We start from the raw sequence: 27,337 nt of genomic DNA, 5'->3' as shown, positions 1-27,337 counted from the left end.
TAAAAACCAAATAATATCACAACCCAGTGGGGATTCCGCTCAGTGGTGGAGTACTTGCCAAGCACATATAAGGCTCTAGGTGGAAAAAAAAACTTTAAACTAAATTTTCTATTTAATATTATCCTAGTATGGTAGTTCATGCCTCTAAATCCCAGAACTGAGGAGCTGGAGGCAGGATCATGAAGAATTCAAGGTCAGTCTTGGATATATGTTTGAGTCCAGCTACATTGGACTTCGTCTCAAAAAACAATAGTAATAGTAATAATAGAAGCCAGCATCCAGAACTGAATAATAAAAGTCAACATTTAAAGGGCTTACAACAGTGACTTATATATATGACAAACTCATCAAAAACAGGTATGACTATGGGTGCTTGTTGTTTTGAGACAGTCTCATTCTGTAGCTCTGGCTGTCCTGGAACTTGCTATGTAGACAGGACTGTCCTTGAACTCACAGAGATCCACCTGCCTCTACCTCCTAAGTGCTGGGATTAAAGATGTGCACCACCACCCCTGGTTATGACTGTGCTTTTAAAATCTACTTATACACACAATATCTTGTTATACTTATAAAAATAATAATTATGTAATAGCTGAGTTTAAAATTCATTCTCATAGGAACACACTCTTTGAAAGCAAAATTAGCATTTTTCATATTCATTTCATTCTCCCCCAGCCCTAGAACAGCTCAACAAAATAATTAATTAAACACACATTTCCCATAGTAATTGAAAAAAAGGCTAATAAAACATTCCAATGGACACTGACTTAAGTAAGACTGTAATGTAGAACTCACAATCTGTTCTCAGAGAGATTGTATCACCACTAGCCTAATTATGTTCTGTAGGACTGTCTAAGTGAACATAACCCCTACTTCATGCTGCCATAATCACCTACCGTAGGAAGAAAATTCGGTTATGCTGATTCAGTTAGCTTTGTTCAGCTAAGACATCTTTGACACCTACCAAGCTAGGCTCTCTGCAGCCACTAGAGAAAATGGACACTATGGTCAATGTTGCCACCAAGGTTAAGACATAATGGCTATGGACACACAGAGGACAGAAAGGCTGGCTCTTCCAGGAAAGAAGGGGAAAGTTTCTCAGTGAAGAGAATTTGTAGGCTGACCCTCAAACGATGGAAAGAAATTTCCCAAGTAGAAGAATTAAGAGGGAAGTTATAAGTCCATAAGCCACACAGACAGACAGACAGACAGACAGACAGACAGACAAACGGATATATAGAAAGATCTGGAGAACCCTCAAGGGGGTTCTGACATACATGTCAGGATATCAGGGGAAACTGTATGGTGGTGTGTTGATAAACAAAGAGGTGAAAGAAAACCTGTATTACTACCTTAGATGTGTGCATTATACTCTACACCTCCCAGAGGAACACCAGGGAGATTCTAGGATCATACCTGGACTGGAAGAAAGTGATCAGGCACATGGAACATGGGACAGCGACACTGAAAACATAAATCCAATTAGGACCATCTCCCATGTCTGTGTCTTTTTTCTTGTCTTTTTTACAAATATTTTTATGGCCAGGTGGTGGTGGCGCACGCCTTTAATCCCAGCACTTGGGAGGCAGAGGCAGGTGGTTCAAGACCAGCCTGGCCTACCAAGTGAGTGCCAGGAAAGGCACACAAAAAGAAAAAAATTATGAATTTCACATGAGTACTGTATTTACCTGATTTTCACCCTTTCTTCTCCCCCTCGAACTCTTCCCATGTCCCCACTCTGCTCCCTCTAAAATTTATGACCTCTTCTTCTATAATTATTATTGTTACATACACACATACACCCAAACTCACCAAGTCCATTTAGTGTTGCTCCTGTGAATGTGTATTTATGGCTGACCACTTGGGATTGGAATTAGATAACTACCAGGGGAGTCGTTGCTGGAAAAAAAATGTATTCTATGACACAACTTGTTAAAGTATCATTAGTTTCTGATTTGAGAAGATGCTGAAGAGGGACAAAAAAGAGAGGCAGCAGGCATACAATTCTGTAGGACACCAGGGGTGGAAATGTGTAAAGAGGTCTCATTCTTTATGACAAGGCTGACAGCATCACCTGAGAACAAAAAGAGGAGCGGAGGACTACCCCAAGACTTCAGACACATGGAACTGGAGGGACGAGGACATGACTCCACATGACTTCAATTTTCTGTTTTGTCAACTTTTGTCTTTCTTCATGGTAGAGTTTTCTACTTACTTAGAAACAAACTCCATATAAACTAAAAGTATTCACTATCTTTTGAATCATTTCCCTGTCTTCAGAAAGCCTTACAGTAAAGATTATAGGGGAAACCCTTTCTTTAAAATCTTACTAAACTATGCAGCTGAAGAAGAGATGGCTCCACAGTTAAGACAGTTGGCTGCTTCCAGAGAACCCCAGTTTGGCTCCAGCACTCACTCCAGGACCACAGGATCCCACACCCTCTTCTGGTGTTTAGAAATGCTCGCTTTTCTAAAGTCTCGATCTTTTCCTGTTACTGGTCCTCTGATCTTTCTATTGTATTGTGTCTCGTAGGTGTGCAGATGTTGCGTTGCTGGTTCACGCAGAACCATCTTGTCATCAGAGCAGGAAAGAACCAAGATATGCCCAGAAATGGAAAAACCCTTGCTGCTGACACTTGAGGTCCCCAATTCTAGAGCTGTCCCTTGTGTCTGTGTTTGCATAGGTCCGTGATGAAAGTTTCAGAGCAAGAAAGAAGTGGAGGCTGACAGTTCTTATCCTGACCTCTGCATAGCGAAACATACAGAACCACAGCGTCTACTTACTGTTCAGCTATGAGGAAAGTACAGGAAGTGTGGTCTATAAAACCTTGAAGTCACACATACTTAGTGAAGGTGGATTTATGATAGCCATTCTCTGTGAATGGATGGATAAATTTTGGTAGACTTTGGTATAATACAAAATCCATAAACAGGTTTGTAAGCAAATTGTCCTTGTATGTGAAAGGGAGTTTGGAATGTATGTGTCCTTTGAATGTAGACAGTCTGTAGAAATGCTAGCATTTCTGGGGAAAAAAAGTGATTAGGTGTTGTCTAGGAAGAGATGACGCAAAAGACTAAATGAGATTTGACCTACTCAATCATCTAGTCTTCCCTAACTGTTCATTTAGAAGTTGATTCGTCTTGCCTGGCACACAACATACCCCCAATACTGAAAGTGTAGTCTTCTGTTGTCAAAAAAAAAAAAAAGCAAAGCTTTCACTTTTTCATTTGCTGTGACATTGGGTTTTGTAAACACTCTTAATTCATGTCAGTATTTGGAACTGAAATTTTACAAACTCATTTCATGTAAATTCACAGCCCACTGTACTTATATCTAGAAAATCTTTACATAATACTGGAGCTTGTATCCTGATGCCATTCATAAAAGCATACACACTGTCTATGTATATTTGAAACACACACACACACACACACACACACACACACACACACACACACACACACTGAAATCGTTAAGTGCAAGCAGCTCTGCTTCAAATCCCTCTTCCAATGTTTACCCTTGGGCAAGCTTTTTAACTTTATTATGACTGCATTTTTTTCAACAGTAACATGTTGTTGGTGGATCACAGCACATATTTAGCAGTGTTTTTATGAATACTAAATAAGTCGTGTAAGGCACTAAACAGTGCCTAGCACACAGTATGAAAAATTCACATTTTCATGCATCCCAAGCTCCTTTCACTGTGAGAGGAGAGTATTTAAGGACATTTATGGTCACTACTTTCTTTTTTCAATTAAAAGTTTTGTATTTATACTCTCAAAAGAGCTTATTAGAGAGTCCACAGCTAGCAATGGAAGGGAGCCTAATAGAATTAGAAGAAGACAGGCATAAAAAAATCTCATAAATTTCTCTACAATTAGCTAAGATGATTATTTTTTCCCACTTCCATGTTTCCTCATGATTCTTCTCGAGTCAAATGGTGCTGCAATGGCCATGGGCATTCTGAGGTAGCTGAGCTAGGGGACATGTAGTCTGGGTTTCACAAAACACTCTTTTGTGGTTTTCAACCACTTTCAATATACAGTTCTAACACTGCAGGCCATCTTTACATGGGAAGGCTCCAGCAGAAACGCTCCTTCTGCCCAGCTCTCAATGCCTATTCACTTGGTATGTAACCCAAAGATGCAGCAAGCCAACACTAGAGGCATGTGAATACAGGAGAAATGAGGTCGTATGTGTCCAGATCACATGCCATTACAGGGGTGCCTCCAGACATTAGGAAAGAATGTTTTTCTGCATTTTATAGCGTTTGTACTACTTGTCACCTCCTTAAAATTCACTATAGCTTTTTATCAAAACATATATTCAAAATAAAAGCATATTACTAAAATGCATATTTAGTTTTTTACATAGTTTTCTGTTGTTTTTCTTAAGAAATATCTTAAAAGTTTACTAATTTAGAACTCACATGTCCTATATCCACTGTTCATTTAAGCATTAGACACAGTTCTAATTTCCTAATAATTGGTATGAATGGGAAACACACAATAGTACAGATTTTTGTAGCACATGAATAAACTACAATGTTTGGAAAAGTGATCAAGTATATTATTTCCATAATGAGATGGCATCATAATCACTCATATGAACTGTAAGAAGTAAAGAAGCACCTGATCCATGGGGGATGACCCTCAGTACATCCAATCCCAAGTCCTGTGACCTTAGTCATTGGGTTACATTGACTCCTCAGATAGAGAATGTGGCAAACACACTGGTCTTCTTAAAGCTGATGGTGAATATATATACATAAGAGAGTTGATTGCTCAGAGCTCCGCAAAGTAACTACTACCTTTGAGGGAGGTCCAAATAAATAACCACCTTCCAGAAGTTAGCCCTGGCTTCCCTGGGCCATGTTCCTCCTTGTGAGCCAAATGCTGAATATAAATAGGACAAAATATAAAATGCTGTACAGATGCTTGGCTGTTCTTTTAAAGGTTTCTTGCTATGATGGTGGAAGTGGTGGTTTATTCTATCTGTTTATTTGCTTGTTTGCTTTGTTTGTTTGTTTGTTTGTTTGTTTGTTGGCTTGTTGAGATAGAATCTCACTGTCTAGCCAAGTTTGGCTTCAAAGTCATGATATTCCTCCTACATCCTCCACCTTGGTGCTGACATAAGAACCAGGCACCATCATGCCCAGATGTTGTTTTTGCTTTTATAAATAAGTAATCACAGTAAGGATAAATATTACTCAAAAATATTTAGAAATATGTCAGTGGTTGGTAATATAGCAACTACTGAAAAACCAATAACAATAATTAATAATAAAGTAATATTTATTTACATATAATATTTATTTAAACTAGATGTTAAAAATTTATCTCAAATTCTCAGGAAAACTATTAAATATTAATATCCCTTGTTTTACAAATGAGGAAACTGAGGCTTAAAAAGATGAAATCACAACCAGGCAGTGGTGGCACATGCCTTTAATTCCAGCACTCAGGAGGCAGAGCCAGGCGGATCTCTTTGAGTTCGAGGCCAGCCTGGTCTACAGAGTGAGATCCAGGACAGATACCAAAACTACACAGAGAAACCCTGTCTAAAAAAAAAAAAAAAAAAAAAAAAAGATGAAATCACTTGACCAAGACTTTAAAACATGTAAATTATAGAAGCCAGAATTTAAACCTAATACCAAGTAAATTTCACATCCTAATAACCTGTGAATAATTGTGGGCACCTGAACCAGGTCTCTGCATGAAGATATTCAGAATGGCTTGTGACACAGAGCACTACCCACCACTTGATCTGTGAGAGGTCTAAGAAGAACTATCCTTCTTCCTCTTCTTCTTCCTATTATAAAGATGTTTTCACACTTAGGGAGTTATGGATTGCTTCAGAGAGAAACCAACTTGGTGGATCCATAAACACCATTTTACACCATGATGGAGTACAACATGCTTCATTTACTGATCCTACATACTCTACCTTTAAAAACAAGCCACAGAAGCTCAACCTGATAGCTGTACTCCAGAAAGAATTTGAAAACTGTAACTTTATTACTCTTAAGTCATTAGTAAATCATTAACATACATCCACAAAAGTGCCTTGATGTATCGCCAAGTCAGTCACTGAGTATGAACTGCATTGTATATTGTTTTGTCTAGTCTTTCAAAGAAACTTAGGGGTCATTTAATATTACCCTCATTTTACTCAGCAGAAAAGCAGACAGTTGGCTAATTTGTAATAGTAAGTTTAAACTTCAGTCCAACAACTTAAAATCTAGTGTTTTTCACCATATCTAAGCATAAGAAATCAAAAGACGTCTGCTCCCAATAACTTAAAACCTAGATCAGTGGGGCGCGGTGATACACAACTTTAATGCCAGCACTCAGGAGGCAGAGGCAGGGAGATCTTGGTGAGTTTAAGACCAGACTGCTCTACATATTGAGTTCCAGGGATACAGAGTGAGACTATGTCTCAAACAAACAAACAAACCTAGAGAATCTGAACAGAGGCAAAGAAAAGAATATGTGTTCTCTTTGGTGCAGGGAGGAGGCCCACATTTAAATACAAATGCACAAATTCTGGTCCCAGATTGAGAAGCCTCATTTTTGAATGAAAATAGAATCGTGAATAACAGAAAGAGAAAGATACACATAAAGAATTTAAGTCATGTTATAAAACATGTTTACAGACAGTTATAATAGTCTAAAGAGAAAAAGAATTATAAAATAAGAAGTAATAAATGAGTAAATATAGAAAAGTCACAGCCTGGTTCCAACATATTTTATAAAATTAAGTATAACTTTAGGTTTTCTTTGCAGGGGTGTGGGTGTTGAAGGAAAAAAAGAGTTTAAGTTATTTTTCATAATCTAAAGGCTCATTCTCCCAATAGAAGTATGGATTTCCATGATCAATATCCAACATTGTAACACAAAGAACTAATGTAAACAAAGCAAACAGTGGTAATTTGGTGGCAACACCTACTAACTAATGCATCTATAAACCAAGACTTTGCTCCCTGGGTTCAGAATCCATGCATTTATGTGTAAATAGCCTTTCCCCCCTTGAACTAGAACACATCTTCAAAGACTAGAAGGAAAGAAGGAAAGAAGGAAGGAAGGAAGGAAGGAAGGAAGGAAGGAAGGAAAATTGAGAAAGCAATCAAGACTTGAGTTTGATACCAACTCCCACTAGCCTATCTGCTACGGCTTCCCCAGACTCTGTGGGGACCACAAACATATCTCAGAGCTGTCAACATCATGTATCACACTCCATCCTCACTGCCCCTAAGTGACCTACCTCTTGCAAATTCATGCCAATGTAAACACACTGTTATACTTGTGACTCAACTGCTACAAAATCAGACAAAGGCAGCCTGATACTTGAATCAGATTGCATACATACAGATTGAAAAACACTTCTAATTTACTTAATGACTATTAGTCTAACACCACCTTATTCTTTGTAGCAGTAAAATTTGGGAATAGGGTCTCTGAAGAGACACTGCACTTCCCATGCCTCAGAAGAAGAGCACATGTGCAACCACTGGGTGGACACAAGAGCAAGAAGTAGGAGACAGCTTTAGACACCAAATTCAGTTCTCCTCAGGTTTTAAATGCCACATTAAAGTAAGCTAGCATGCCGTGACAAACATGTTCTCTCTGGAAGACATAAAAGGACCCAAGCACCACAGATCAACCAAGAATACAAGCTTGCTCATGTTGGTAAGAAGCAGAATTGGATTTATTTAGAAGTGAAGTCGTTATTATGAAAAGTCGAGGTGCAGAAAAACAAACCAACAAGCCAAACACATAACTCTTAAGTGAATTTCTCAACTACAGTTTTTCCAAAGTTATATCTTCATAAACATCTATGAGCTACTTGCCATCCTAGTCAGCTCCTCTAAAATCCTAAATCCCCATCCACTAAGTTACATCTGAGTTTTAAAAGGAACTATATGCTAGGCTTTTATAGAATATGCACCACATAACTGAGTCAGTCATAGATATAACATTCCAGTTTAATTACATATTAAACATATATCAACTAGATCTTTATTATTCCACCTTTTGATGGTAGCCAGTAGTTTTTGTCGGGAGCATATAGTTGATAGTCACTTTTGTTCCCAAAATATATTTGTATAAATGAAGTTTCTATACTTCAAAGCCCAAATTCACAAGGAAAGCACCTTCTGAATCTTACTGCTGTAAGCTTGTTTTTCTGAGCTGTTATTACAGATAATAAGAGGCTGCATTCCACTATAATAACACAGTATAAATTTTGCACTCAATTTTTTTTTTTTACTTTAAACACTTGTGATGGCAAAACCATTTTCCTCAAAGCTGATTGGTTGTACATGTCTACAACAGTGCTTAAATGTGATCCTGCTATCAAGCCTCCTGACAAGGAGGGATCTTTTTATGTTAAGTCTTTTGGGTACTGAACATGACCTTCTTGAAGAATTTTTGTTTTATTATTAAGAAATAAATGTGTCTTTTTCCTTGGCTTTCTCTGGCTCCAGCAGTTTGTAGTCATTTCCAGCACAGGCTAGTAAGAACATATTTCAAAGACAGGTTAACAAAGGTCAAGTTTACTTCTTATATAGTGCAGCTTCTCAGTGGCATTGGGTGAGTACCAAAAAAATATTATCAACATGTTGTATAGTGCCAAATGGTGAACTTACTTATGGGTGTTTGTTGACTTTCCTACTGTACTCCGTGATGTTTCCAAATCACTTTTGTAGACCAATCTTTTGATAAAAGTTTCAACTCCTTAGTTTATTGGGTGTCTGTTACTCTTATAGGTTTCCTTCCTTTAACACTGTACCTTTGTACATTCTCCCATAAAGAAGCTTTGTCAACGATGCACTAGAAGTGTCTCAAAATACGATGCCTATCTCATTTTCTCTCTGATTTAGCTCTCATCCTAATCTTAAGGCACCGAAGATTAAGCTCCATTTTGAGGACCCTCTAATAAGGGTATGGTTGGATAAAATGACTAACATGCCATGGGCTACCCTAGAGGTGACGCTTTGCTTTTCATTTAATTTATTTGCTCTGTTTCCAAACTGTAGTTTCTTCTCATGCAGAAATCCTTATTTTTCCCAAAAGGCTTATGAAAATTTTGGTGAGAACATGTGGCTGCTTCAGTGCAGAAATCCAGCCTCTCTTCCAAGGCCATGTAACTTGGTGAGTATTCCACTTTCTTCTCTATTATCTGGTCTTTCGAAAGATAAGGTTATTAAGTGCTCTTGAGAAGACAAAAATCTCACTTAAATTTGTAAGATGATGTGGACAACATAAAGATTTACAGTCATTGTACTTCAAAGCAGCCACTGACTATTATTTTCAAGTCAAAAAATAAGGGTCAGGTTGGGGATTTAGCTCAGTGGTAGAGTGCTTGCCTAGCAAGCGCAAGGCCCTGGGTTCGATCCTAAGCTACAAAAATAAATAAATAAATAAATAAATAAATAAATAAATAAATGTCAGCTATTATTCAGTTATGGTTTTTAGAGGTAGAAGGGACATTAAAAGTCACCCAATATAATTTGATAGTTTAGAAAAAATAAGTGACATTATATGCACACCAAAGAAAATAAGATGTATCCATGCATGAGTATACAAAATTTAGAATCCCTGTCTGATATACAGATGAAATGGGTAACTGAATGAGATGAGCACCCAAAGCTTCCCAAATGCCTTGCTTGATCCACAACCTCAGAGACATATAGAACAGAGATCCTCTACCCATGCTCTCTTTTCACTTCCTTGCCATTTTGTAACCTACACTGAACATGCTAGCTTCAGCAGTCATTTCTCCAAGGAAGAGACAAAATGCACATATCTGTCTCTTCATTCTTATTTTTTCCTGACAAGCCCTTGAGCAAATGTGCGTTATTAAAGGTCCAGTCATTACAATCATAGAAACACAAACAGATGAAAAATATCACTGTGAAATTCTATAATTTATTTAATCAGAATTTTAAATAATATTTTATATAATGCAATGTTGGATACAGTGTCTTACAAAACTTCCAAGTCCTAATTTTTACTTTTTTTTTTTTTTTTTTTGAGCTGAGGATCGAACCCAGGGCCTTGCGCTTGCTAGGCAAGCACTCTACCACTGAGCTAAATCCCCAACGCTTTTTTTATTTTTTATTACTTATTTTAATTTTATTTACATTGGTGCTTTGCCTGCATGTATTTCTGTGTGAGGGGGTCAGATCTTGGAGTCAGAGACAGTTGTGAGCTGCCATGCGGGTGCTGGGAATTGAACCCAGGTCCTCTGGAAGAGCAGCCAGTGCTCTTAACTGCTAAGCCATCTCTTCAGCCCCCCAAGTCCTAATTTTTGAAGTGTACATTCATTGAAACCAAGGGTATGTACAGTGGATGTGGTTGGACCTTACTAAACCAACTTGGCAGGGAGACTCTCAGAATCACAAATACTATGGTTTTTCAGGTTATAAACTCTCTTCAGTCTTCCCTCATTCCTCTCCATCTCCTGTCCTCTTCTCCCCCTCTCCCCCTGCCTCCCCGACACACATCTTTCCTCTTTAATCTGACTTGGGTAATTAATCTATCCACTAGTTAACATAAAATTAGGTAGAATCCCTTTATATTTCTGAACTATCCTTGACTAGTACCTAACTAACTGTAGAGTGCCCAAAGCATAATCATTTTGCTGTCCCAAAATAACATTCAGTTTTATATTCTAGGTACCAAATGTAAAGATGGAGATTCTCCTGTTTTTTCTGGGTCTGCTCAGTAACTCTGCTGCCATGCCTGTAAGTGTTTCCTTTTATGTTGGACTTTGTCTTTGTATTCTCTTGTTGCACTCCTTGGGGACAGCTGACAGGTTACTTCAGCTAAGGCTCTGCATTTCTCCCTCAGTTCCAGATGCCAATGCCCCGGATGCCTGGATTTAGCAGTAAAAGTGAAGAGGTATGTATTGCACTCTGTACTGTGTGTCAGGGTCCTACCTAGAAGCTCATGGAAAGACCACTGGTACTTTTGTTTTTAGAATATAAAATGTCTTATGAAGAGACAAGGGAGAGAAAGTTGAAAGTCTTCCACTCAAATCAAAGCAAAATTATTCTCCCCCATGAGTCTACTCATGTTTCAGTGTCCGTTTAGGTTAAAATTTAGTTGTTAGCTTTGGGGTCGAATTTTGTTCACTAGTAACACACTTGGGAGTGTTAGAAAGTAAATGCTTATGTATATCTTTAACATAATTCAAACTAGTTACCGTTAGTCAAATTCCATGTACAATAGAAACAGGAATCTTGGTATGTTTGTTTGTTTGGGTTTTTTGTTTTATTTAGTTTTTGAGGCAAAGTCTCTATATTATGGAGCCCTGGCAGTCATAGAAATCACTATGTAGACCAGGCTGGGCTCTAATTCACATAGATCTACCAGCCTCTGAAAGTGCTGGGATTAGAGGTGTGTGCCACCACACCCAGCAAAACAGGTATCTTTACCATGAATTATCTTGTTCTCAAATCCTAAATTCCAAATAAACAGAACATTCAAAATCTTCAAAGTAAATTATGTTTATTTTCTGTTTTGTTTTCTATATTGATTCAATATGAAGTCTGACTTCAAATTCAGAAACTCAGGGGCCGGGGACACAGCTCAGTTGGTAAAGAGTTTGCTGTAAAAGCATGAAAACTTGAGTTTGATTCCCCAGAACCCCATAAAAGCCGAGTTTGGTGACACTCACTTGCAATCCCAGCACCAAGGAGTGGAAACAGGAGGTTTCCTGGAGCTCACTCCGCTTACCCAAATCAAGAAGGCCCAGATACCAAATGAAGCTCTGTTTCAAAACAGAAGGTAGATAGCTCCTAAGGAACATTATCTGAGGTGTTGGCTTCCATCCATATGTGCACAAAAGAACACTTATACACAACTGTGCATATGAGGCTGGAGAGATGGCTCAGTGGTTAAGAGCACTAATGCTCCTCCAGAGAATAGAGACTAGAGATTCCCAACACTTGCATTAATTGTCTGAAACCTGGAACCCCAGTGCCAGAGCATCTGACACCATCTTCTGGCCTCTGTGGGCACCAGACACTCACTGTGATACATAGACATATATGCAGGCAAGTAACCAGACATATTAAATGTTCAATATTTTTAAAACTACACATATGCCAAAAAATTTATATACTCTAGAATTTTTAATACAAGTTTTAAATTCATAGAATTCGAAAAAGAGATTATGACTATTGTGCCTTCAGATCCTAAACTCATTCCTCATGCTTTGTGAATTAAATGAATAAAATTTTGTGCCACATTCATGGATTCCTTTCATTTCAGATGATGCGATATAGTCAATTCAACTTTATGAATGCCCCACCTGTAAGTTCTTCTTTATATGACTTCTGAGACTTTCATGTTTATATCCAGAATCTGTGTCATGTTTGACTTAGTTTATAGCAATGCTAATTACCAGCCATGTGTCTTAGTTACAAGCTAACCATTACAACAAACCATTTCACTTGCCCCCTAGTGACAAACATCCTCCTTACTCATTTTTATTGTAGTTTTATTTTATAAATGAACATCATCTACTAATTACAAGCATTCCTTATGTCCTAGAACACTGGGTTCTGACCAAATTTCCAGGAGCTATTTCCACAAGCAATGACAACAAAAGTTGTATAGTAAATACTATTAGAAGACAGGATTCTGTCTGTGTTCTCTTAAATAATACTAAAACTGTGAAGTGTCTTTTTCTTTTATCTTGTTGGAGTGAACATGGGTTATTCTTGTGGTGGTATTGTATGCTGATTCTTTTGTTTGTTTGTTTTGTTTTTTGGAGACAGGGTTTCTCTGTGTAGCCCCCAGCTGTCCTGGAACTCAGAGATCTGCTGTCTCTACCTCCTGAGGGCTAGGATAAAGGCATATACCACCATCGCCCAGTTTATAGGCTAAATTTTAGAATATAGGCTAAATTTTAGAACAAACTAAACCATGAGTGTCAGCTGATCCTCTGACAAACTGTGTGACGCCTAAAAACACAAGTCACTTTTTACTTTTGTGGCGTTATTAAAGGCTTCATCAATTATGTCTAATCCTTTCCATTCAGTAATTTTCCTGTAAATGCTTTACCTAAAGTCATCATAATCAATGTTCTCCTCCTAAACTTCAGCTTTTCTTGCTGTTTTGATGTCTATGAGTCAACATTTTCACCAGTGTAGAATCCTGCATGTTTTGAGGGTTTTGTGTGTTTGTTGTTTGGTTGGTTTGGAATGTTATTTGGCTTTGGTTGTTTTGTTTTATTTCCCTTTCTCTTTGTACCTGGCCTTATATGTAGCAATTCACATGGGTTTTGGATTTGACATAATTTTCCATAAAAATCTATACACTTAGACAAATATAAAACGCTCATGCTTGGTGGGGTAGTAAATCTCAAAAAAAAATTCTGCACTCTGGATTTCAGAGACAGGAAGATTGCTCTCTGTGTGCGTGTGTGTGTACACAATGTGTGTGTGCACGTGTATGAAGGTCAGAGAACAACTTAGGGCATCAGTCTTTGCCTTCCACCTTTCTTGAGACAGTGTCTCTCTTTGCTGTTTGCACTGCATATACCAGTCCAGTTTGCCCACGCGCTTCCAGGGATTCTCTTGTCTCCATCCCCCATTTTACCGTAGGAGCACTGGGGTTATAGAATCATGCTACTGTGCCCAACTTTACATGCATGGTTTCGAGAGATCCAAACTCAGGTTCCCACGTTTCTGTGGCAAGCACTTTGCCCACTCAGCCATTCTTCAGCCGTCAAGCTCTTAAACTGAAATTTCGTATTGAAGTCTGCTTTTTGATAAGTTAGGCTGGCTTCCATTCAGTAAGACAAAATGTGATGAAGTTTTCACTAAAGATCTTAGCATCAAATTCCACTGGATTTTTAAGCTTCTTGACTTGGTTTTAGAAGTTTACATTTAGAAGGTGAGAAGAGTCTGGACCCCAGCCCTCATTCAATGTTACTGTTCTTGCTACTCTCTCAGATGATGCACATGGGCCCATATGGAAATGGTTTGCCAATGCCTCCACACATGCCTCCGCCGTACCCTCCATACCAGATGCCCATGTGGCCTCAGCCAGTACCCAATGCATGGAATCCACCCCCAATGCCCAATTTCCCCAGCAAGACTGATGCAACCCAGGAGACTGCCAAACCCAACCAGACCGATCCGCAAGAGCCACAGCCACAGAAGCAGCCTCCAAAGGAACCACCAAATGAAGCGGCACGGGCCAGAGAGGAAGCCCAGCCACCTCAGGTGAGGCTTGACAAGGAAACTTCCATAGCAGAGGCTTAAAAAATACCTTAAAGGAGATTTGGAGGTCCGTATCTTTCCAGCATCCACACTGCCTCCAAAATTCAGTACGGGTATTATTGTGTAAGAATATGATAGTTAATTTTGACATTTATCAGAAGTTGCCTGACATATCGATTCCAATCTTATTTAGTTCAAAATTACATGAATACTGTTGCCCTAAAGCTCCTTTTAAAACACAGCATCAGGCTGTGAACTGTGGGACATGCCTATGATTGCAGCAATATGAAGGCTGGGGTGGGATCAGGACTAGACGACCACCATGGCCGTGTGGTGAGAAAATCTTTAAAATATAATACAACGTCTCATGACCATTAGAAGAAGAGTCAGGAAAGAAAGGTCAAGTTCTACCCCAGCCTTCATGGGTCCTACAATGTTAAGGACGTTTCCTCACATTTCTAGACTTGTTTCCCCAAGAATAAGTCACATGGCTTCTAAAGCATTTCCAGACCCATGATGATGGGTTTTGGTGCTGATATGTAGTATTCTTTGATGATATGTAATATTCTTCTGAAACTGCCACTACTTTCAGTATTCCAGACGACTCAAGTGTAATCATAACACTAGACAAGAGAATGTACAAATGGTTTCTCAAGAGCTCCTGCTGTATAGAACTTCAGAAATAGCAGCTTTTGGTTATCTATTATCACAAACAGTTAAATATATAGGGAATACAAAGTGAATAAAAAGACACTCCTGGATTTGAATCCTGGTTTCAGTCACACCTCTGCCATTTAGGGCCACTAACTTCTCTGAACCTCAGTTCAGCTTCTCAGTGGGAATAACAATAGTGCATGGCCATCTGAGGTCTAAGGGAGTTCCATCATCTACTACTGCTTGAATACAGTGTTTAATCATCCTATAACCATCATCTACACCAAAACTATGCAGGGTGGGAGGAACAAGGGAGGTGGACGGAGAGAAAGAGAGAGTGGGAAAGAAAGAGAGAGAGAGATTTAATGCAAACAAAAATATAAGCAGTCTCCAGTTTTCAAATAATTATTATCAATCTCTTTCATTTCTCATTTTCAGTCTCACTACCAAATAACTCTAACCTGCCTTTCTTTCTAGCCATTTCCACCATTTGGCAATGGGCTTTACCCCTATCATCAACCACCATGGCCTATTCCACAGGTAAGAATTTTTTTATGTGCTGTAAATTAAATATTAGTATGTGACATATTAGACTAATACAAGCTCATATACTGTAATATACCAGTCAGTAGGGAGTATGAAACAAAATCAACTTAGTAATTATTCAGCAAAATTATTTTAAAAATTAAGTAAATTTTGATCAGACCAGTTGTCAACACGAATAGTGCCTAAATCATGACTACTAATAACGTAAGTTGTTTTTAATAAATTTATTTATTTATTTTACATCCTGGCCACAGTTTCCTCTCCCTCCTCTCCTCTGAGTACCACCCACCTTCCCTCTTCTCCCCCCATCCACTCCTCCTCCATTTATATTCAGAAAAGGACAGGCCTCCCATGAATCTAATAACATATGTTAACAAATTAATTTTAAATGGTTGTACTATAAACCCCTCACATGAGAGATCATGATATCTTCAATGAATTTCATAATTTAATAGTAAAACTGACACAAGACAGGGTTTTAAACGAAAAAGCAAGCCATGATTACATTATGATCTCTCCATCATAACTTTTTTCTAACAACAGATAATATCATTAAGAAGAATTTTGCAAAATAACATTGAATTCTCAAAGAGTTCTTAAAGTTTAAAATTAATAACATTAAATATAATATTTAGCTTTTTTGAACTAAAATAATAGTAAAGGCAGTGTTTTTCAATCTTCCTAATGCTACAACCCTTCAATACAGCTCCTCATATTGTGGTGACCCCAACCACAAAATCATTTTTGTTGCTACTTCATAACTGTAATTTTGCTACTGTTATGAACTGTAATATAGTATCTGTGTTTTCTGACTGTCCTAGGTGACCTCTAAAAGGATCATTTGACCGCCCTAAAGGGGTTGAGAAGTGCTGTGTAAAGGCAAGCTGTTAAAAACAGCTACGCATCAAGAATCACTCAAAACTGTTCATTTGGCTATGAAATAGGTTTTTCTTGCTTATAATTCTCTGACCAAGAAGGTTTGGAATGAACAGTTCACTCCTTACTTTGTTTATTCCTTAAAAAGGTGACTTTTTTTTGTTTTGTTTTGTTTTGTTTTGGGTCACACTCAAGGAAAGAAACATAGGCAGTTCCAGGTAAATAGTTCAAAAGCAACATGATTTTCATATTAAATGACTATTAATCTCATCTACATTAACCTCTTGAAAAGAAACAAAAACTAACTACTTTTTAAACGTTGCTATTTTAACTATCCCTGAGCTTTCTTTTAATTTAATGTGCTCTTTTTTTAACTTTTTATATTAGTATACAAAATAATGGTTTCCTGGTAGCACTTTCTGTGTTTGTGTGTTTGTGTAGAGGTGTGCACGTGTGTGTGGATGTATATGTCCATGTATGTATGTGGAGGACAGAGGCTGATGTCCACTGTCTTCCTCAATAACTCTCCACCTCATCTTAAAGGTAGAGTTTCTTACGGAATCTGGAGTTCATGTCTTTGGCTAGGCTGGCTGGCAACCAGTTCCAGGGATCGGCACATCTCTGCCTCCCCAACCCTAGAATCACATATGCACACCACCACACCCAGCTTTTTAGGGGGACTGGGCAAGTCCTCGGGCTTGCATGGAAAGCATCTCTTCAGCACCTCATAATAGCGCTTCCACACACACGTGTTTTCATTTTCTTTTCTTTTTTTTTTTTCCAGACAGGGTTTCTCTGTGTAGTTTTGGTACCTATCTTGGATCTCGATCTGATCTCGCTCTGTAGCCCAGGCTGGCCTCAAACTCACAGAGACCCGCCTAGCTCTGCCTCCCGAGTGCACCACCGCTGCCGGCTTCCTTTTTCTTATTTACCCTCCTCACCCACTGCTCTCTCTCCTCCTTGGCTCCTCTCTTGATGGTCCACCACCTTGCTCCCAAAAGTTCCTGCTTTTGCTTTCATGACACACATATTTCATTACTCTCTTCCCCATCCCGCTCACTTCCTGTAAGATCTCTTCATTCCCTCTCCTCCTGCTTCACTGAGCTGCACAAACACACACATAAGCACACATACACAGACATACAATCTAGAGTCCACAATTAAGAGAAAACGCGGCAGTTTTCTTTTTAAGCCTGACTTACTTTGCTTAACACAACCATCTCCAGTTACATCCATTTCCTGAAAATGTCATTATGTCATGTTTCTTCATGGCTGATTGAAATTCTTTGTGTAAGCGTACATTTTCTTTACCCATTCATCTGTTAATGGATAATTAGGCAGGTTCCACTTGTGTAAGTCATTGTGAAGAATGCAGCTTACAAACACAAATATTTAAGTGTCACTGTGGTATGCTGATGTTAAGAGTCCCTCATGTATAAGTTCAGAAAGGGTACGGCTGGGTCAGACAGACAGATCTACTTCTCGTTTTGTGAGTAACTTTTACACTAACATCCACAGTGTTTGTGTCACTCTGCATTGACACCTGGAGTCCTCTTTCCACACGTCCTTGACGGCATTTCTTAATGTTGGTTTGCTAGAATCATAACCATTCAGACTGTGTTGAGATAGAATCTTAAATAAAGTTTAATTTGACGTTCTTTGATAGTTAAAAGCGTTGAATACTTTCTCAAATGTTTACTGGCCATTTGCATTCCTTCTTCTGATAACCTTTTCTCCACTTCATTAGAGCATTTACTGTTTCTTACAGGGTTTGACGTTTATAGTTCTTTCTATAGTCTACACATTATCCCTTAAGTATAGCTGGCAATGATTCCTTCACATTCTATAGACTGTCTCTTCACTCTGGTGATTGTATCCCTTGTAGAAACTCTTTAATGTTCTGTAATCTTGTCAACTCTTGGGAGTCTTTACTGTGCTAATGGTGCTATCAGAAAATTCTTACCTATGCCTACATACATCTTGAAGTGTTTGATCTGTTCTCCTTTACTAGCTTCAAAGATACAGGTCTTGCATTCAAGCTTTTGGTCCATTTTGAGTTGTGTAGTTAGAGTTTTCCTGCCTGGCCCAGTCAGGACAAATCTCTCTTACCTGCCAGTCTCACAGTCACTCAGACCCAACCAAGAAAGCACACAGAAACTTATATTGCTTACAAACAGTATGGCTGTGGCAGGCTTCTTGTTATCTACTTCTTCTATCTTAAATGAACCCATTTCTGTTAGTCTATACTTTGCCACATGGCTTGTGGCTTACCAGTGTCTTTACATGTTGCTTTTCATGGCGGCAGCTGGCAGTGTCTCTCCCCAGCCTTCTACATCCCAGAATTCTCTTCTCTCTTGTCCTGCCTATACTTCCTGCCTGACCACTGGCCAATCAGAACTTTATTTACACAGAGCGATATCCACAGCACTTCCCCTTTTCTTTTTTTTTTTAAGGAAGGTTTTAACTTTTACATAGTACAATTACATATAACAAAACAATTATCAAGCAAGAATTACAGTTACAATATTAAAGAAGATATCCTATCTATCTTATTTGTGAGTCTAAGGTTTTATATCTAACTTATCTTTTATCATAACTGAGGAAATTATAACTATCTAGTCTTCAACCACATCAAAGACCTCAGAAGGATATAATATTACCTGAGAACCGGGAGAAGGATGCAAGCAACTTTCGGGAGTCTTGCAGGGTAGACAGAGACAGCTGGCAGCCTGGACAATCACCTAATGTTCCTTTGTAATGTTGGGGCATTTGTCTTCAGCCCACAGGGCTAGAGTCTCTCGGTCACTTCTCTTAGTGTCCTGTAGAATGTCTGGCAGTTTCCTCTGTGAAGCAGGAACCTGAAGGACCATTTTGTCAAGCAAAGTTCAGTGGTCACCTTTCTATGGGTCTTGCATGTCCACTTAATCGAGCAGTCCAGGCAAGAACAGTTTCTTGCCCAAATGGCTTTTTTTGCCAAGGTGAAGATAAACTCCATATGAAGTGTCTTCAATGCCCATCCTCCTCTCTGAAGTAAAACGGTGCTGCCAGGAGCAGACGTGTCTCACTGTCCAGAAAGTCTAAATTTTAAAAGTATTTTAAATGCCATATTCTGTGGGTCTTTGAAGTATTTGAAGATTACCTATCTATCTGAAATATCTCTATGTATATGTAGAAGACTTAACTAACATGGCTACGAGTATGATTATCGTAGATGACTAATTATTAATCTATTTTTAATTATCCATTACAATTTAAAATGAGCTATACAAACATAATACCTTAAACACGATTAGAAATATACACACAGTATAACAAAATTAATTTTAAGTTTGTATCAATAGACTAAAGTCTATACCAATGTAAAACATTTTAAACAAGTTGTTGCTTTTTAGAAGTAAGTTCCTTAATCTACCCTTTTGTCCTATTATATCTATATCCTATCCCCTTTTCTTCTTTAGAAAGAGATCGCAATTATATTCAACCTTATTTAAATAAAAATATTGGTTTTTCTCTGTCCCACACCAGAGGGCTCTTCTGATTTGGGACACAAGAATCTCTTAACCTTTTCTTTTAGCAATATGTCTGAGTTTAGAGAAGGAGTGAGCCAATTGCATCTCCAAAGCCAGCTTGATCATTTTGGGAATGTGGGCGTAGTTTTTCTTACTACTTCCTGCTGGAGGGGGGCGCTGTATCTTATGGGGACACAAAGAAAACTTTAGGATTATGGAGTAGTCCATTAGGGTGAACCTCTGAGCCAGTTGCCTTGAAACCATTCTGGATGTCGGATCATCTGGGCCATGGTGTCATTGGAGACCTTTCAGGTGGTCTTGGCTGATCAAACCTGATGTATCTCAATCTGGAACAAATCCACAGCCTCTGGCTTTCTGTGGAAACAAAAGCAGAGACTCTTTTCCAAAGCAACATATCCTTATATCCAAATTTTGAAGTCAAGGTACCTTTAAAATTTACATATTTGTTTAACTCAACAGCTTTTACGATCAAATCTTTTTCTGCAGTTAAAAATCCCAAAGACAAGACAAACCAGATTCTCTGTGTAATATCCATCTTTGTAAGAATGAAACACTGCTGTGGCTGCTGGCTCCGCCCACTTCAGCTTCCCAACATGGCGGTGGTACAGTTTACCGCCAGCTCTGGGTCTGGAGCCATGTGTACCATCAACTATCAGAAGCAGTTCTATCAAAGCAGTGCATAGACCAGAAACCTTTTTTTTTTTTTTTTTTTAACTAGCAAAGGCTAAATCTACCATGCAGCAGAGTAAAGTGCCGCTTGTAGACTCCTCATTCCCGCCACACTGCAGGTCAGATGCACACGCCAGGAACCCGCCATAGTAGCTCAAACTGGCAGGCTGCCACTAACTTGAGAGAAACAACTAGGAAGCTGTTTTTAGCTCCGTTTTAGAATCTTTTTTCTCAGGTTTTAGGTGGAAATTCTTGCCAACACGTTGGGAGCCATTTGTAGTTAGAGTTTTCCTGCCTGGCCCAGTCAGGACAAATCTCTCTTACCCGCCAGTCCCACAGTCGCTCAGACCCAACCAAGTAAGCACACAGAAACTTATATTGCTTACAAACTGTATGACCGTAGCAGGCTGCTTGTTAGAGTTGGTTTTGGTGTGAGGTGAGAGATGTGGATTTAGTTTAAATCTTCTACAGGTGGATGTATAGTTTTACCAGCACCATGTTAAAGAAGCTGCGTTTTTTTTCCAATGTTTTTGACACCTTTGTGGAAAATTAGGTGTTTGTGCTGTGTGGGTTTATTTCTGGGTGTGGTTTTCTATTCCGCTAGCCTTTGTGTCTGTTTTTGTACAAATGCCATGCTAACTTTGTTACTATAGCTCTGCACCATACAAAGAAGTATCCGATATCATGCTATCACCAGAATTTCTCCTTCTGTTTAGAATTATTCTGGTTATTTAAATCTTTTGTGCTTTCCCATAAATTTTAGATTTTCTCCTATTTCTGCAAAAGATATCATTGAAATTTTGATGGAGGTTGAATTGGATATATAAATCTCTTTTAATAATGTGATCGTTTTTATAATCTTGAGTTTGATAATCGACATACATGGGAAGCCTTTACTTTTCTTGTGGAAGCCTTCAAATTTTGTTAGGAAAATTAACTCTAATTGTAAACAAAGCATGCTAAATATCACTATTCAATATCATACTGTTGTATGTTCTAATATGGATAGCTGGAACCCATTATCACTCAAATATTAATCTGTCTCTCTGTCGCTATCTCTCTGTTTCTCTCTCTCTCTCTCTCTCTCTCTCTCTCTCTCTCTCTCTCTTTCACCTTCTGAGATAGTGGGGTAAAGTGATTGCTAAGTCATGTGAGTATTTTTAGTAAGATAACCTCAGATCCTGTAGAAGCCTTATATAGTGAGTACTGTTGTACTCACTAATGGATCATAAGCATCAATAGGTAGATAGAGAGTCTAATGTCTCAGGAGCACAAAGCTCACAGTACTAACACATGATTAGTAATGAACCAATGTAATACCCCTCCAGTCTTATGAACAAAGCCATCACAGAAAGTGGGGGCTGAGGAGAGCTCAGTGGGTAAAGTGCTTCCTGTGCAAGCAGGAAGACAAGTTTAGATCCCCAGCGCTCACACTGGGGAGGAAAGTGTGATGCACGTCTGTGCAACCCAGTACCGGGGAGAGGAAACAGGAGACCCCCAGGGCTTGCTGGCCCAGCTGCTCCAGCCAAGCAGTGAGCTCCAGGTTCAATGAGAGATCCTATCTCAGAAACAAAGGTGAAGGAGGAAAGATGAAGACATCTGATATCAACCTCTGGCCTACACACACACACACACACACACACACACACGCATTTCTACCCAAGCCTAGTAGTGCACATCTGTAATCTCAGAACTCAGAAGGCTGTGGAAGGAGGATTGCCATGAACCCAAGGCCAGTCCAGCTACATAATGTATTATATAATGCAATGTATGTGTTATAAAGCAAGACTCTGTCTTAAAAAATAATAATAATGGAAAAGAAGAAAGGGAAGAGAAGTGATTTCTTCCTGTGTTCATTGTGCTTTTCATCTTTCAGAGGGGACCACCACCAGCCTTTGGACGTCCAAAATTCAGCAATGAAGAAGGAGTAAGTAGGCAAAATGCTATCACTCCAGTTAGGATTTTTAATCTATCAGCTGCTATCTTTTTAACCCAATGTTACAAAATCTGTCATGAAAAACTTCTTTAACTCAAGTTCCTAAGATTTTTTTTAAAGTGAAATAAAAATCAAGCTAGTGACCTACATAAGTTTGACACATCATTGGACATAGCAGTACATGCCTCTAGTCTCAACACAGGAGACAGAGACACAGCCTCACTTCTAAACCCAGCCCCATTCAAATGGTGCATCATTTCCTCTACATATATGAAAGATCACTCACATATTTGCTGTGAAAACTATTAGCCTCTTTGCAAAATTGATGGTGAACTCTAGACAGCAAAAACACACAGAAAGAAATTAAGATCATCTTAGAATATCCCCTTCACAGGAAATTGCATTATCATCTAAATATCTCATTGTATAAATACTGAAATCCAGAGAAGATAAGTTACTATTCAATGTTTCCAGGATAAACTGGACCAAACTTAAGTCTTATGATAACATATCTTTTTTTAAAATACTCCAAAAAAGTAATCAAGTCTATCCAACCAATTCTTAATATGTCATTGAGACTATGTCATCAAATAAACTACCTTAGTGGTTGTGAGTCCGTCCATGGACTTCCCTTCCTCTTTTCCCTAAATATGTGATATGCACTCAGTGAAAGAAAAAAATCAGTATCTTTGCTGAAGGAGAAAGGAGCAAGGTGTTCTTAAAAATAATGATGACCGGCCGGGCGGTGGTGGCGCATGCCTGTAATCCCAACACTCAGGAGGCATAGGCAGGTGGATCTCTGTGAGTTCGAGGCCAGCCTGGTCTACAGAGTGAGTTCCAGGACAGGCACCAAAGCTACAGAGAAACCCTGCCTCGAAAAACCAAAAAACAAAAAAACAAAAACAAAAAATAATGATGATGAAATTATTATCTCAATGATAGCACAGGATGTTTTATTAATCACTATAAAATACCCAAATAGAAGCAATGTAGATCATTATATACAACTTCACCTAGGAACTAGAACTTCAGATTTTCGTAAACAACATTAGCAAGTGAAACAGAATAATCCAAGAACTAGCACAGGCACTAAATTTGTAGTCTACCTCTTGGGGACACTGTTCAATTTCCTGTGTGATACTAGAAATGAGAAAATTTTCTCACATATCTATTTCATCTTCTCTATCCCAAAGGAGAATAAAACTATTTTCCCCTCTATTCTATTTGTTTTCAAAGAAAAACTAGGGCTGAGGATATAGCTCAGTAGTAGAATACTCAACTACCATGCCTAAGGCCATATTTATAAAAGTTAACCTGGACAAGGTGGCTCATGTCTATAACAGCACTCAGGAGGCGCAAGCATGAGGGTTTTCACAAGGTCAAGGCCTGAGTGAAGAGTATGACAGTGCGATCCTAGATCAAGAAAATGTTTTAACCCTAAGGTTCAGGACCTGGACTTGAAGGCTAGAAGGAATACTCAGCCCCCGGAGGTTAGAATGGAGAATTCAGGCTTCTAGAAGGAAAGTGTAGGCTATAGTGGAAACAGAAGCCTGTGTGCAAGATTTCCCTGTTTCACTAATTCCAAGCAACACCATAAGAGGAAACAAAGAGTAATCCTCCTTTCCTCTTCGTTCCTACAGAATCCTTACTATGCATATTTTGGATATCACGGCTTTGGGGGTCGTCCTTATTATTCAGAAGAGATGTTTGAAGATTATGAAAAACCCAAAGAAAAAGATCCTCCTAAACCAGAGGACCCACCCCCAGACGACCCACCCCCAGAGGCCTCCACTAACTCAACCGTGCCCGAGGCTAACGCCACACAGTCAGTTCCTGGAGGAAGTCAAGGCGGAAATGATACTAGCCCAATAGGGAACAGAGGCCCTGGACCGAGTGCTGACAACCCTACAGTTCAAAATGGTATCTTCCCTCCCGCTAAAGCAAATGTTTCAGGCCAAGGAGTATCGAAAAACCAAATTCCGTGGAGACCAAGTCAGCCAAATATTTATGAGAATTATCCTTATCCGAATATGCGAAATTATCCTTCAGGAAGACAATGGCAAACCACCCGTACCATGGAGCCCACACAGAGCAGACCTGGTTACCAAAATCCACAAATACAAAGGGGACCTCAGTGGAATTCCTTTGCTTGGGAAGGCAAACAAACTACTCAAACTACTCGTCCAGGAAATCCAACTTACCGCAAACCTCTCCCTCCTACTTCAGGAGTCAATTATCCCAACTCTGCAGGAAACCCAGTAAATTTTGGAAGAAAATTGCCTGGGCCAAATAAACCCTTTCTGGGAGCCAATCCGGCCCCAAATAAACCCTTTGTGGGACCCAATCCGGCCTCAAATAAACCCTTCATGGTAACCAATCCGGCCTCAAATAAACCCTTTGTGGGAACCAATCCGGCTTCAAATAAACCCTTTCTGGGAGCCAATCCAGCCTCAAATAAACCCTTTGTGGGAACCAATCCAGTCCCAAACAAACCTTTTGTGGGAACCAATCCAGCTGCAAATAAACCCTTTGTGGGAACCAATCCAGCTGCAAATAAACCATCTGCAGGAACCAATGCTGCCTCAAATAAACCATTTGTGAGAAACAATGCTGCCTCAAATAAACCACTTGTGAGAAACAATGCTGGTTCAAATAAACCATTTGTGGGTGCCAATGCTGCCCCAAACAAACACCCTGTGGGAACCAATGTGGCTTCCGTGGATCCTAAACAGGTTACTGATAGCCAAAATGTGAAAACCCAAAATCCAAAGGAAAAGTCACTAGGTCAAAAAGAAAGAACACTCAGTCCAACAAAAGATGCAGCCAGACCCTGGAGAAACTCTCAACAATATGGAATTAACAAACCAAATTATAATTTGCCTCGCCCTGAGGGTAGCAGGGTAGTCCCCAATTTTAATTCTTTTGATCAACAAGAAAACTCCTACTTCACAAGAGGAGATTCCAGAAAAATGCCAAGTCCCAAAATACAAATCCAAAGCCAGAATCTGCCCAAAGGAATTGCTTTAGAGCCGAGAAGAAACCCGTTTGAATCAGAAACTAGGAACCCTGAATTAAAGCAGAGTACACAACAGCCTGCATACCCTAAGAAAATCCCTTCTCCCACAAGAAAACATTTCCCTGCTGAAAGAAATGCCTGGAATCACCAAGAAATCCCTCCACCCTTAAAGGAAGATCATGGGAGGCAGGAAGAAATGTTACCTTATCCTTCCTATGGCTCTAGAGGAAATATTTTTTACCATGACTATAACAATCCTTATTATCCTAGTGAGAATTCACCACACATTAGAAGCAATACATGGAAGGAGAGGGTTAGCTCTCCCAGTACTATGAGGCAACCAGAAAATCCACAATACCCCTTGAATTCTCTAGACCAGAAGGAGACAGAGCAGTATAATGAAGAGGATCCAATTGATCCTAATGAAGATGAAGCTTTTCCAGGGCAAAGTAAATGGGGTGATGAAGAGCTGAACTTCAAAGGAAGCCCAACAATTAGGCAGTATGAAGGTGATAAATATGCCTCAACCCTACCACAAGAATATCTTCCCTATTCCTTAGGTAAGCCACCTAAGGAAACTTTTCCTTACAGTGAAATCTATCCCTGGAACCCACATGAAAATTTTCCAATATATAATCCAGGTCCTACGATAGCACCACCTCTGGACCCCAGAAATTATTATATTAATAATGCCATAGGACAAGAAGAGAGCACTCTCTTTCCTTCATGGACCTCCTGGGACCATGGGACTCAAGCACAGAAGCAAAAAGAGAGTGAGCCATATTTCACTGGAAATGTCTGGGGTCAGTCAACAAGTTTACACAAGTCCAATACACCAAACCAGAAGAGGAACCATCCTTATTCCACCAACTCCCCTGCTGGACTTCCGAAAGACTCAACATGGCTTGAAGGTGAGAATTTGAACTATGATTTACACATTACTAGCTTAAGTCCACCAGAGAGAGAACAGTTGGCTTTCCCTGAATTCATTCCTCAAAGCTACCCATCAGGCCAAAATGAAGCACACTTATTTCACCAAAGTCAGAGAGGTTCCTGCTGTATTGGTGGCTCCACAGCACATAAAGACAATGTGATGGCTCTACAAGACTACACTTCATCCTATGGTCCTGCACCAAGGGAGATAAAAAAAACCAGCCCTGTGTATACAGAAAGTAGTTACACCAAGTATGCAAGACCTAATGTCTCCCCAACAAGCATCCTACCTAGTCAAAGAAACATCTCAGAGAATAAACTAACTGCAGAAAGCTCAAACCCAAGTCCTTTTGGAGATGGTGTGCCTTCTCTGAGAAGGGACACACCATATTCTGGAAAGAATCAACTGGACACCGGAATCATGGCCTTTCCTGAAGCCAGCTCTCCTCAGCCAAAAAATACACCCTGTCTTAAAAGTGACCTTGGAGGAGATCGGAGGGATGTTCTGAAACAATTTTTTGAAGGCAGCCAGGTCAGTGAAAGAACTGCTGACCTTATTCCTGAACAGCTCGTTATTGACATCCCTGATAAAGGCTCTGGCCCAGACAGCATACAAAGCAAAGGCCAAGGAAATGAGGACAAGATGCAGCAGCAAAGACCACCTACCATCCTTAAGGTACCATGCTTTAGCTCCAAATTAGCAAAGTTTCACTCTTCAAGCACTGGACCTCCAACTAATGATGGAAGACAAAGCCTGCTTAATGGTGCTCTCTCTATACCTACTGAAAATCCTAAGACATCGGTTGGGTTAGCTACTAGGGAACAATTTAAAAGCATAAATGTAGATCAAGCAAATGCAGATGAACACACTACATTTGAAGCTTTTCAAGGAACCAGTCAAGAGGACCAAGTAGAAGGCTGCTTACTGCTTCAGGCTTAG

At 39.3% G+C, this 27,337-nt stretch overlaps 1 protein-coding gene across 2 annotated transcripts; it reads left to right on the top strand.

Annotated features, from left to right (window-relative positions):
• Positions 1-9,099: 9,099 nt before the first annotated feature.
• Enam (enamelin) lies at positions 9,100-27,337 on the top strand. Of its 2 annotated transcripts, none has more exons than XM_036200142.1 (8): positions 9,100-9,153; positions 10,680-10,748; positions 10,855-10,905; positions 12,280-12,321; positions 13,968-14,240; positions 15,369-15,431; positions 22,389-22,439; positions 24,089-27,337. In XM_036200142.1, the coding sequence occupies exons 1-8, from the start codon at positions 9,100-9,102 to the stop codon at positions 27,335-27,337; spliced, it is 3,852 nt and encodes a 1,283-aa protein (XP_036056035.1). The 2 variants fall into 2 exon arrangements, with proteins under 2 accessions (XP_036056035.1, XP_036056036.1); XM_036200143.1 differs by lacking the exon at positions 9,100-9,153 and having other exon boundaries at positions 10,698-10,748; positions 10,861-10,905; positions 24,089-24,732; positions 25,129-27,337.

Source organism: Onychomys torridus, chromosome 10 (genome assembly GCF_903995425.1).
Source record: "Onychomys torridus chromosome 10, mOncTor1.1, whole genome shotgun sequence".
NCBI lineage: Eukaryota > Metazoa > Chordata > Mammalia > Rodentia > Cricetidae > Onychomys > Onychomys torridus.
The sequence above is the reverse complement of the archived record's forward strand: the minus strand, read 5'-3'. Positions and strand labels throughout refer to the sequence as shown.

Excerpts from the sequence above, each read along its gene's own strand:
- Enam (XM_036200142.1), top strand. The coding sequence starts at position 9,100 with ATGTGGCTGCTTCAGTGCAGAAATCCAGCCTCTCTTCCAAGGCCATGT. Across the intron at positions 10,749-10,854 it reads GTAACTCTGCTGCCATGCCT|TTCCAGATGCCAATGCCCCG; the intron begins GTAAGTGTTTCC and ends TTTCTCCCTCAG. Across the intron at positions 15,432-22,388 it reads CACCATGGCCTATTCCACAG|AGGGGACCACCACCAGCCTT; the intron begins GTAAGAATTTTT and ends TTCATCTTTCAG.